The sequence below is a fragment of the Microcaecilia unicolor genome, chromosome 2 (assembly GCF_901765095.1).
Source record: "Microcaecilia unicolor chromosome 2, aMicUni1.1, whole genome shotgun sequence".
NCBI lineage: Eukaryota > Metazoa > Chordata > Amphibia > Gymnophiona > Siphonopidae > Microcaecilia > Microcaecilia unicolor.
The window spans coordinates 451,661,667-451,674,734 of NC_044032.1; the positions used below are offsets into that span (position 1 = coordinate 451,661,667).

General features: G+C 41.4%; 1 protein-coding gene across 1 annotated transcript in view; it reads right to left on the reverse strand.

Annotated features, from left to right (window-relative positions):
* The window catches only part of LOC115461247 (disintegrin and metalloproteinase domain-containing protein 33-like), a 365,631-nt gene that overhangs the window by 18,646 nt on the left and 333,917 nt on the right, over positions 1 to 13,068 (reverse strand). Inside the window, exons 17-20 of the mRNA XM_030190948.1 lie at positions 9,918 to 9,995; positions 8,453 to 8,561; positions 3,147 to 3,282; positions 2,962 to 3,061 (exon numbers count right to left, since the gene is read on the reverse strand). Coding sequence (XP_030046808.1) covers positions 2,962 to 3,061; positions 3,147 to 3,282; positions 8,453 to 8,561; positions 9,918 to 9,995 — 423 coding nt within the window. The remainder of the gene's footprint in view (positions 1 to 2,961; positions 3,062 to 3,146; positions 3,283 to 8,452; positions 8,562 to 9,917; positions 9,996 to 13,068) is intronic.

The window sequence follows — 13,068 nt, forward strand, 5'->3', positions numbered from 1 at the left end:
TATGAAGGTCAAGACTTTCCCCCCCTGTTTACTAAAGCTTAGCTCAAGTTATCTGCAGCAGGGCCCATTTTATTCCTATGGGCCCTGCTGCAGATAGCTCGAGTTAAGCTTTAGTAAGCAACCACCTTAATTTGTTACCAGTTGACAACCATTTGGTAGCCACAGTGATGTTGGTTTAGCCCCCTACTGAATAGAATCCATGTCACTAGAAGCCACCATCACAAGTGGTACAGTGTCAATAGGAAGCTCAAAAATTGCAGGGTTTGAAATTAACACCATGCAAATTACCTTCAAGGAGCTTCAATTAACTACTCAAATACCTTTATCATAACTGCTAGGGATTGAAGTTTACTCATTGAAAGATAAATTTGCTGCACAATTTCTGGTGGTTGCTGAAAGTGGAAAGCACTTGGGATGTGCAGGGGAAAATTTGCTATTTTTTTTTTTATCCATTTCATCTGGATTCACACCACTTTAGTATGTGTTACTTAGTTTTAGTACATGTTAGAATAACATAACACAGGCTACGATGGGATGAAACCAAACAAAAAGGAAACATGTATGTCCAGTTTTGAATGATTAGCTCAACACAGTGCAGGATTAGGATATTGTTTCAGTAGAAAAATGTATACTTCACAGACAAGATCTGTTCTTTAAAACAAGGCAACAACGATCAGGAGACATCTGGAGCCAGACAGACTACACCAGCCCTATTTGAATATTTTCCTTTTTGAATCTGGCACCTTTCAATAGCACAAAACGGATTATAAGAAAACAGGAAAAGGATCAGGGGTATCTGCTCAGTCTGATCGCAGTCATTTTCAGAACCACTGAATGCTCATTCTAAGTCACCAGAGCTCCACAGAGTCATTGATGAAATACACTCATGGCCTCCCACATCCCAGTGTAGCATGATATGAGTTTAATTGTCAGAGTTATTGATTTTGCTGGATCAGATACAAATATAAAAAAATATACAGCTGCAAAGACTTTACTTTCCCCTTCCCCCTGGAAACTACTGATAACAAAAGCTAGCTGGGTGGGCACCTAAGTTCCTCAACACATCTCCAAAGAACAAAACTCTGAAGATGGACAGCAATCACAGAGACTACAGTTAACCAAAGACAGTGAAACTCCACCTATTCTCAGACAATGACTCAGACTGAAAAGCCCACCTACTACTCTTGTAATCCTGGCAGCTCAAATATATGTTCTGCATCAAGTACCAGAAAACTGTGCAGCACCCTCTTGCAAATTCTGGGGCAATTCCGAGATATATTTACATACATTTACATAGGAATGCATTACTCGTTGTGTACAAAAGTCAGCTCTATTAAAAACACTACAGAGGATAATTACTAAAGTGTGGTGAATGTTCGCATTTTATGGCACCTTAGGTTTTTGCGGAAGTCAGTAACCTGCAGGTAACTCAGTACTGCAGGTTAGTGACTCCTGTGGTACATGAATAACTCAGCTTGCACTCAACCTCACAAGCTGTGTTATTCATCCTCCTTGGGAGTGTTTTTACAGGGGCTGGAGCTGAAGCATGCTTTCCTGCCTTCCCTGAAGACACCCCCACCCCACAAACACACAGAACTCCCTTTCTGTAATGATTTCTCCGAACACTCCCCCTTTTCAAATAGACCCCCCCCCCCCATATAAGGGAGGGGAAGGGAGGAAACAAACTTCTGCTCTGGCCCCTTTAAAATGCCACCCGGGAGTATCAGGCTGTGGGTTAGCGGTCTGATGCTCCCAGGCAAGAAAAATAATGCCAGAATGCTAGCATTGTTTTTTTCTGGAAATACCATAGCTGTCAGTGTTCACCCCTTTCTGCATTATTCAATTGACGTAATAATGAGATGTTTTGCATATATTTGCATGCTTTGTATCTCATTGTTTCCCAAAGTAACCTACATTAATGTGTATTCAGGTAATATAACTCATTTTATTTATGTTTAATGCACTTTAATGAGCAAATATAATGCGTTATTACCTTAATGTATCTTAGTAACTAAATAATTTTCATACTTTGTTGTATGAGTTAGAACAATGTCATGTTTTCCTGTCCTTTCACATTTCTTGTTTTCATGACTTTGTTCTCCATTTCATTGTGTCTCTCTTCTTACTCCACTCTCTCTCAGTAAATTCCATTGCTCCCCTTCTACTGGTTGTTCATTTTGTTCTATCTTCTCCAAATTCCAAGTCTCTCTTTTTGTCCTACTGCAGTTTCTTCTTTCCTCACTCTTGCTTCCTTTGTCTTCCCTATATTCTGTCATTCCCCATTTCTTCCTCATTGTATCTTCTTTCCCTTGTCTTCTACTGAACTCACCATGAGCTACAGCTGTCTTATCATCTTCCTTTCACTATATCTCCACCAACTCTCTAGTCTCTTCCATCTACCCACCCCTACCCATCTACCTGACTTCTTTGCTTCCTCCCCCAATCAAGCCACCTGCATCTTTCTCTTTCTCTCCAATTCCACCAACCAGACATCAACTTATTCTTTTTCCTTGTAAAATAGCCAGACTTCTCTCTCTTCTGCAGACTCCAGTCTCCTCCTTTCCATTTCACTGAACCAGCTGCTGAGCTCCTCTCCCTGTCCCCACAGACACCAGTCTCCTCATCTGGAGACCCCATTCTTCTACTCCCCACCTCCATAGATATACCAGCCTCCTCCAGTCTTCCCATCTCACAGACACCAGCTTTCACCTCCCTTAACTTTGGTGGCCTCAGAGAGAGCAGAATCTTTAGTGTAACTGAGAGAAAGCCAATGATGAGGAAAAGGCTTGCAGCCTATTTTCCAAAATTCCCTGGCAAAAGGAAAGCTATGCAGCAATTGCTGTGGCTGTGACACTGTAGGAAACTGGAAGCCTTGACCAGAGTCACTGACCAATCAGGTTTGCGGCACCAGCATTTCTGGGACAGAGGCTGCCTCCTCCTGGTAGGAGTTTAGAGTCTTACTTTGTTAGGCTTCACAGCTTTACTGGAGGGCGACACGATCTGGAGGATGAAGCTGGCATTTGCATGGCCGCAATTTGCTTTCTGGCTCACGGCTCCATTCCTGTCAAAAATGCACAACACCGTTGCATGATGACTGGGACTCCCCCTTCCCCCGCCCCCAACTGCCCCAGAAGACATACACTTACCTGCATCTTGCTTTGTTCTTCAACCATTTGTTCAGGAGTGAATTCTCCTTTCGATAACAATAATAAATCCCAAATGCAGCCACTGGCAAAAGCAGCAGGAATATCACCAATACGGCCATCACTATAGCTTCAGAATCTGAAATAAAAACAGGAAGAATGTTTTAAAAAGCTATAGTATGTATTAAGGAGGCCAGAGAGAACTAACCATACTCATAAGGATTTAGAGAGTGCAGAAGAAGCAGGTGAGTACCAAAGCCACTATTTCCTAACCAAACCCAGTAGGGTAAGACTGGAGACGCCCTTACATCAATGGTTCCCAAACCTGTTCTATTGATCCCAAAGCTGGTCAGCATTTCAGAATATCAGCAATGCATATGTAAAGAATGGTCGTCTCAGTGGTATTTATGTGCACTGCCAAGCTGAGGGAAGTGTGTTTGATTTCCAGGTTAGGTCCTCCGCTCCCTAGTGGCTTGGTGATCTTTCACTCTTCAGATTAGTGGGTGGATGCAAAACTTTGTGAGGTAGAGTCACCCACGGATGGCTGAGTGCACACTTTCTACTGTGAACTTACAACTGTGCCGTGCAGAAAGCTAAATAGATGTAAATTTCTTTCATGCAGAACTTGCAAGCTACTCAGGGGGAGCCTGCTGGACACATGTACAAAGGTTCAGTGGTAAGAGCGGTATCTTGTGCACATGTCTGATGACAACGTAACAGTAAGCCTGCATCTGTGGCTGTTGTTTTATGCATAAATATTAGGCTCACAAAAATTTCTTTTTTTGAGGCTGATACTTATGTGCAGAACAACAGCCACAGATGCATGTTGGCACTTTTTTTTCGTTCAGGTCTACACATATTATTGCAGCTACCTCCTGTCTGTCTTTTAAAGTTGCAGATACTTGTTCTGGCTACAGAAAAAAAAAATTCTTTCTAGTGGATAATGCATTTTGCATGGGATTACTGATAAACAGAGCTGATGATTATAAAAAGCTAGTTGAATTTCAAGGTGTATCTGTGCCTGTGAAGGATCAAATTTTGAGTTTAGGGGTTGTATTGAAGTCTCAATTAACCATGCGAGCACGAGTTTCTAAAGTAATACCATTCTGGTTTTATCAGTTTTGGGTCTTAAGTAAAATAAAACTAATGCTTTCCATTACTGATTTTCAAATAGTGGTACAAAGTTAAATAATTGTTGCAATACTTTATGTCTGGGTTTGTCACAAGTACGATGTAAAACATGGCAAATTGTACAAAATGCATCAGCAAAGTTGGTAGCTAGGATAAGTCAGTTTGATCACACTACTCTAGTGTTGATATCATGGAATTGGCTTCCCGTGTATTACAGGACTTGGTTTAAACTGTTGGTTCTTCTTTTTACAGACTGACTATCAAGCAGCTCAGCTCTGTATATTTACAGAACGGCTTTCCTGCTGTCCAAAGGTATGGGTGTAAATGGAGATCTGGTGCTACTGTTTGATTTACTTCTGAGCACTTTCTAGACTAGTTTTTGCGCTTGCCTTGAGAGGGTTTGGGGAACTATTATTTTAAGGGACCTTCGGGAGAGAGACCCTTAGGGCTCTCATCAGAGAGGCAGGGATAGGAGAACGTGGGATATTTGTTGCATTGCTGTATATGGGATATGATAACCTTGTTTTTCCAGTTGTTTTTTTTACATTGTATTTGGTTTATATTTGCCATAAAGATTTAAAATCTGAAAAAGAAAAAAGAAATTTATCACCTGCCTTGGGCACTGAAATCTGATGGGACAAAACAGCTTTCATTGTCCTGTTTATTAAAAATATGCTATATCTGAGCTCCAACGGTTCTGCCTGAAGATAATTTTAAACTTGTAATGCCATTATTTGACTACTGCAACTCACTTTTTGAGGGTAATCCAAATAATATGTTGAAATCATTACGATTGGCACAGAACATGGCAGCCCGGATTTTATCTAACTCTACTACATTTGACTTTGGGGCTCATTTTCAAAGCACTTACACTTAAAAAGTTCCATAGGGTACTGTGTAACTTTGTAAGTCTAAGGGCGTCTTTTGCTAAGGCGCGCTCATGTTTTTAGCGCATGCTAAAATTGTGGGCACGCTAAACGTGAGAGACGCTAATGCATTCCTGTGGGCATCTCTAACGTTTAGCACGCCCACAATTTTAGGGCGTGCTAAAAACGTGAGTGTGCCTTAGTCAAAGATGCCCTAAGTGTGTTGAAAATACGCCTCCAAATCTCCCCATTACACCTATTCTGCACCAGTTGCTTTGGCTTCCCGTGACAGCTCATATAGCCTTTAAGATTCAATGCTTGGTATATAAATCCTATATCTCCAAATACACACTTCACTAAATTAGTACATAAGTACATAAGTACTGCCATACTGGGAAAAGACCAAGGGTCCATCAAGCCCAGCATCCTGTCTCTGACAGCGGCCAATCCAGTCTTCAAGAACCCGGCAACCCTCCCCCCCCCAAAAAAAATTAATAATGTTCAATGGACTTTTCCCTCAGGAATCTCTCCAAACTCCCTTTAAATTCTGTAAGGTCAGCTGCTGTCACTACATTCTCCGGCAACGAGTTCCAGAGTCTAACTACATGCTGAGTAAAGAAAAAACTTTCTCCTATTTGTTTTAAATCTACCATATTCTAGCTTCATTTTCGGTCCCCTGGTTTTGTTGTTGTTTGAAAGTGTAAACAAACGCTTCACATCTGTCCGCTCTAATCCGCTCATTATCTTGTAGACTTCTATCATATCACCCCTCAGCCACCTTTTCTCCAAGCTGAAGAGCCCTAACCTTCTCAGCCTTTCCTCATAGGAAAGTCGTTCCATTCCCTTTATCATTTTCGTCGTCCTTCTCTGCACCTTTTCGAATTCCTTTATATCTTTTTTGAGATGTGGTGAAAGCAAGAAAGAATTAGTCTTTATCTTAGGAAGAAAAAAGCCTCAGAAGTATACAGGTATATACTTTTTCAGAACTCTGCTTTCATCAATCACTGGCTTAAAAAACCCCCCCTTCCTTTCTTTATATAAACATGTCCAAAAATTTTCAAACCTTATAAACATCCAGCTACTTAGCTTGAACAAATGCAGAGGTCTCCCTGATGTTGACCACCGTTTTGCAATGCCAAACTGCTACCTCAGGGGGTAGTAGACCTTCTTCAAATTGTGCTCTCTCGCTCATTTCAGCCTTACTGAGTACTTTCCAAAATCAGTAAGGCTGAAATGAAATGAGCGAGAGAGTTTTGATAATTTTTGAAGGTTTGTGGACATGCTTATATAAAGAAAGGAAGGTTTTTAAACCAGTGATTGATGAAAGCAGGGTTTCTAAAAAGTATATACCTGCATACTTCTGAGGCTTTTTCCTTCCTAAGGTAAAGACAAATTTCTTTTTGCTGTTTGAAAGTACTGAACACGAATTTAGTGAAGTGTGTATTTGGAAATATAGGATTTATATACCAAGCATAGAATCGTACAGGCTACGAGAAAAGGCTAAAGAGGAAAGGGCTCTTCAGGTTGGAAAAGAGACGGATAAGGGGAGATATGACTGAGGTCTACAAAATCCTGAGTGGTGTAGAACGAGAAATGAATCGATTTTTTATTCTTTCAAAAAATACAAAGACTAGGGGACACTCAATGCATAAGTACATAAATATTGCCATACTGGGAAAGACCAAAGGTCCATCAAGCCCAGCATCCTTTTTCCAACAGTGGCCAATGCAGTTATATAGAAGGAAATATTTTTTCACTCAGTAAATAGTAAATTCATTGCTGCAGGATGTGGTAACAGCTGTTAGTGTATCTAGGTTTAAAAAAGGTTTGGATAAGTTCCTAGAAGAAAAATCCATAGTCTGCTATTGAGACAGACATGGAGAAGCCACTGCTTGCCCTGGGATTAGTAACATGGAATGTTGCTATTATTTGGGTTTCTACCAGGTGCTTGTGATCTGGATTGGCCACTGTTGGAAACAGGATACTGGACTAGGTGGACCATTGAGCTGACCCAGTATGGTTATTCTTTTATTCTTATATATCTGCATACTTCTGAGCTTTTTCCTTCCTAATGTAAAGACACTAACAATTCTTTCTTGCTGTTTGAAAGTACTGAACACAAATTTAATGATGTGAGTATTTGGAGGTATTTGTTTTATTTCACTCCTCCTTGGGTAATTGGTATATAAATCCTACCATTTGGATCTACTTGTCTATCTTTCGAGTAAGTTAAAGAAATTTGTGCCTCAACTAATTCTGTGTTCATCCCAGAAAGGCCTTCTTCAGCTTTCAGCATTGGATGTGATTAAACTCTCAATTACTAGAAAGAGAGTGTTCTTGTTAATTGGGCCTTCTCTTTGGAATTCATGCCTGATGACATTTGCGATGCCTCTTCTCTTACTATTTGGGTTTTTGCAAACTTTTGAAGACATGGTTGAAATTGGTTGAGACTAGTAGTGCAATGTTATGATTTAATGTTATAATGTATTTTTGTTACAATTGTATTTTTTAATTATTATTGTACACCACTTTGATACTGTGGTAATAGGTGATATATAAAATTAATAAATCAAACCAATCTAATTATTGAAATTACATTGGTTACCAATTAAATGGTGCATACAATTCAAAATTCTAACTCGTATTTTCAAGACATTGAATCATGAGGTTCCTTTGACATTGGCAACAAGTTTGAGAATTTATTGCCCACTATGGTCAGCAGAAAAGTTTTTCTTGGATGTTCCGTCATTTAAACATATCCAACTGGAAGAAAATACATCTAAGGTATTCTATGTTGAAGTGGATCGATTGTGGAATGTGCTTCCAAATAACTTACACCATTTCAAGAACTATTTACAATTTTGGAAGCAACTGAAGGCTTTCTTATTCCAAAAGGTCTTCTATCAACAAATACAAGTCTAATTAAGAGTTTATTAAACTGAGTACAGGATTTGGATGTTTTAATTTTATTCGGATGTTTTGTGTAGTAAGTCTCTTATTTTATTATGAATCTTAATTGCATAAACTGCCTAGCACTATGGATAGTGTGGTATAGAAACCGTGTAAATAAATAAACAAACAAATAAATAAATAAAATCAGATAGAATTAAGGTACAGATCTTCTTTGGCAATGGCAGGTCCTGTTTAGCCCGTTTGATCCCTTGTACTACCACTTTGGTTCAGTCTTGCTTTCTCTGCTTCCATATTCTTTAGGCTTTGTGTATGTTTAATAAGAGAAAATAAAAAAATATATATCTAGGAAGTGCAGTTAAGCAGCAATGTGTGAAATAAAACCTTCCCCAGGCAACTCACTGTCATGCTGGATGGGCCCGCTGTCTACACTGCCCCCCAAACCTGGCTTCTCGCAGTAAGGGGGGGCCCAGCCTGGATCACAGTGACAGTTCTTGTTACTGTTGCACACCTAGGAGGGTAGAGGCAAAGAGCTTAATATAGCTTTCAGGCAATACATTTATGCCAATTTGATTTTATTTCCATATTTATATTCTCTCTTTATAAAACGCTTTTATGCAAAAGCAGGTTACAAAAACCTACAAGTTAGTTTATATATATATAATGATTGAAATTAAAGATAAAAATTAACACACAGAAAGACCATTACTGTCTCAACTAAAACAGACACAAGTTAACCCAATCTGTGGGAATGATCTATAAGCCAAAGGATAATATAGTCACTTTCTTTCCCCTCTCCAAAGGATATTCTGATCAGTCTTTAGCTTCTTACATTCAGTTTACATGGAATTCCAAGGTCAGGGGCAATATTAATAAAATTTATCTCATCCAAGCAAAATCTATTACCCCAGCTGTGAGAAAAACACATGTTTTCTGAATGGCAATTAGCCCTTCATATGCGTCAGTTCAGATAGCATTGACTTCTAAAGAGACCTGCATACTACAGTCCAATAACATCCCTTTGGGAAGGAGCCATTGTGATTCCAGACTAGAATGCCCAACACTATAAAGACAATTCTATAACACAGTGCTCATGGATGTGCGCATGTAAATGCACAAAAACTTAGCACTTACATGCATAAGCACCATCCCCTGGATTCTATAAATGGTGCCCACAATTGCACGCGATCCTGATATCAGCACACAAATAAATTAGTTAACAAGCTGTTAATAATCAATAATTGCTGTTAACAATCAATTATTGATGTTAACTGGCTTTAATTTGGATTTGCATGCAGATCTGGTTGTGTGCGATTCTATAAAGATCCATGCCCAAATCCTCACATGCAACCCAAAAGGGGGCATGGCTATGGGAGGGACATGGGCAGGTCAGGGGCATTCCAAAGAATTATGCACAGTGCTATAGAATTTGGGGGCAGCACACCCAAGTTGTGTGCCACGATTTACACCAGGTTTCAATTGATATAAGTCCTTACGCCCAAAGTTGGGTGCTAGAATGTGTGCAAGCCTATAAAGCTAGGCCTGTTTCTGTGGTCTAATCTATATGGCTAGTAGCTGAATATTGACATTATCCTCTCCCTGGAATGCCCCAGCTCCTCCTTCAGATACACGGATACATCTTGGTCATGTATTGACAAATGACTAAAATGTATCTGCTGGCCACCTTACTGCCAAGCTTGAAATAAATAGCGTAGCTACCAAAACTAGTGAGGCCATTAACTAAACATCCAGCCTCCTAAATTCTCAGGGCTTTGCAGGTGGTACTGGTCCCCATCAGCATGCTGGCAATAACTTGGGAACACTTTGAGGGAAAGACAGACAAAGGTAGAGAGAGCAGAACACTTACCCCATGCTTATGGCACTGAGAAATACACTGTTCCAGTTCAAAGAAGGAAGCATTTTTACACTTGCGATCCATGCACACCTACCAGATGAGAAACTCAAGATTAGTGACAAAGAATTCTAGAATCCCAGCTGTAGGGTCAGACGCTCTGTAATAAACTTAACACAAACATCTATCATTTCAGAAGTGTTAACGAACAAACTTGGAGGAGATACTGTAAATCTTTCTTCAACACTAGCCAGTGGCGTTCCTAGGGGGGGGGGGGGCGGTGGGTGCGGTCCGCCCGGGGTGCACGCCGCTGGGGGGGTGCCGCGCGCGCCTGTCCTTCCTTCATTCCATGCTCCCTCTGCCCGGAACAGGTTACTTCCTGTTCCGGGGCAGAGGGAGCATGGAACGAAGGAAGGACAGGCGTGCACCCGGGGGGTTCTTTCACGGGGGGTGTCCTTTCACCAGGGGGGGGTCACGCTGCATCCGGGGGGGTGCTGCACCTGGGGGCGGGGCGCATTGGCGATCCGCCCTGGGTGTCAGCCCCCCTAGGAACGCCACTGACACCGGTGATTCCCAATCCTGTCCTGGGGTTATCAGGATATCCACAATGAATTTGCATGATATTGATTTGCCTACACAGCCTCCTTATTATGCAAATCTATCTCTTATCATTTGTTTTCATGTATCACTTCTTTCATGAGCAAAATCTCAATATGGTTTCTGGTTCTAGCACCTCAGAATCTTATCTGGGCCTCACCAGGTAGCATATTAGCATACACAGACTTTCAGGATAATGTCGTAAATAAATAATATAAATAAATAAATAAATAAATAAATAAATAAATAAAACCTTCTTCTTGGACACAAGAGATGACTGCACTACTTGACCCACATAGGGAGGTCTGGAGGCCATGTAAAGTAGCTCCCCGATGACAATCACAGAAGACTGACAAAGGACTTACAGGGAAGTAAAACGACACATGTATGAAAATAACTGAGAAGCACAGAGAAGAGCAAATCCCTTGCCTAGAACCAAGTTAATAACATTTAAACATAATCAAATTAAGACCTGTGAGCACTGCTTATGGATTGTTATGTGAGATGTAATTTACAAATAAAAGTGCAAATTAATGCAAAAAAACTTTGAGTTTTCTTCATTACTAGTGCACAGAAGCATCCATTTATGTTGGTAATATTAAAAAGAAAGCAGAAAGTAATTATCAATCAACTGTTCATGTTGCAATATGGGAACCATATCCACAATTAATTACTTATCACTGGCTTTGGTTCTCCTTCATTCAAGGAAAAGTTAACAATTTTTACTACACAAACTATCTCAGCCTCATGTACATACTACTGCTGACATGTATATACACACATACTTTCTGTCAAACACAATATGTGTGTGCAACACACTACCTCAAACACACAAATTAAATATACATTTATGGGTGCCACAGGCACTCTCGACCTAGTAATGCAGCTCACTTCTTTTCAACCACCAGTTCCCTGGATCCAAACAGCTCTGGTTCCTTTCTTGGCTGTCACTATTCTTTTCCTATCTGCTCTTCTTTCCTCACCAGCCTTCATCCCTCTCTTATCATTGTTTTGGCTGCCATCATCTCCCCTCCCATTTCTCTCCTACTCTTGGGATGTTGTAACCCTTCAATTCCTATCTTTAGCTATCATCAGCCCTCTCTCTTTTTCTTTTTGTTGTGATCAGCCTACCCTCCTCTCCTCTAGCAATCTATATTGTTATCCATTGCTGTCACACCACTCTACTCACTGGTCCACCTGTCCTTCCTTGCTCGGCTCCCCTTTGAGGTCTTGTGTTTCCTTCCACTTTCCTCTTTCTTGTTATTACATTTTAGTGGGGCTCAACACCTCCCATAATGGCAGCTAAAGAGAGAGCATAACAGCCAAGATGTAACCTACTTCTCCAGTGGAGACAGGGGCCAGGCTCAAAGAGTGAACAAGTGAATAAGGAGGAGGAGGGAGAGAATCAACTCCCCTCTATAATGTTAAGTATGAGATAATCAGATACAGGATCTCCCTTGAACTCCCCCCAACTGAAGACTCTTCAAATGAAAGGAGAGGAATTCTGAAGGACCAACACCCAAGGAGTAGCGTTCCCAGACTAGATCCTCAATTGCACAGGTTGACTTCCCACCATGGACGCAATTCTATAACTGGGCGGTGGGGAGAGAAGAAAGAAAGAAGATGAGATGCTGTGCCTGCAAGGTGGCGGCGAGAGGGAGAGAGAGACACTAGGCCCCCCAGTGAGGGAGAGATGCCGGGCCCGCAGGCAAGCCGGGGAAGAGAGATACTGCGCTCGCCCCTAAATCTGAGAGCACACCCTTTTTCTGTTAGCTATGATCCTACGACCCTGACACTCGGAGGGAGGGAGGGAGGGGACGACCCTGACACTCAGAGGGAGGGAATGACCTTGACACTCAGAGGGAGGGAGGGGACGACCCTGGAACTAGAAGGGAGGGAGGAAGGGAGGGAGGAAGGGAGGGAGGAAGTTACATAGCAACCTATGGAACTTTGTAAGTCTAAGTGCTTTGAAAATACGCCTCTATGTCACTTATGTGCGCTTTTATGGAATAAAGCTTAGGGATTTTACTGTCACTTGCACACACAAATGTACACTTACCCGTGAAAGAGACACTATTCTGTACACTTACGTGCCCAAGAGGGGCATAATCGAATGTGAACGCCCATCTCCATGGGCGTCTATGTCCGAAAACGGGTACGTGAAGAGGCGGGACAGACCGTATTTTCGAAAAAAATGGACGTTCATCTTTTTTTTTCGATAATACGGTTTGTGCCGGCCAAATGCATCGGATTTGTGCTGATTTGAGCTGGGCAGTATTGTTTTTCAGCGATAATGGAAACCGAAGGCGCCCAGCTCAAAAGCGACCAAATCCAAGGCATTGGGTTGTGGGAGGGGCCAGGATTCGTAGTGCACTGGTCCCCCTCATATGCCAGGACAGCAACCGGGCACCCTAGGGGGCACTTGTAAAACATAAAAAACAAAAGTAAAATGCCTCCCAAGTCCATAGCTCCCTTCCTTTGGGTGCTGAGCCCCTCAAATCCCCCCCAAAACCCACTGCCCACAACTCTACACCATTACCATAGCCCTAAGGGGTGAAGGGGGGTACCT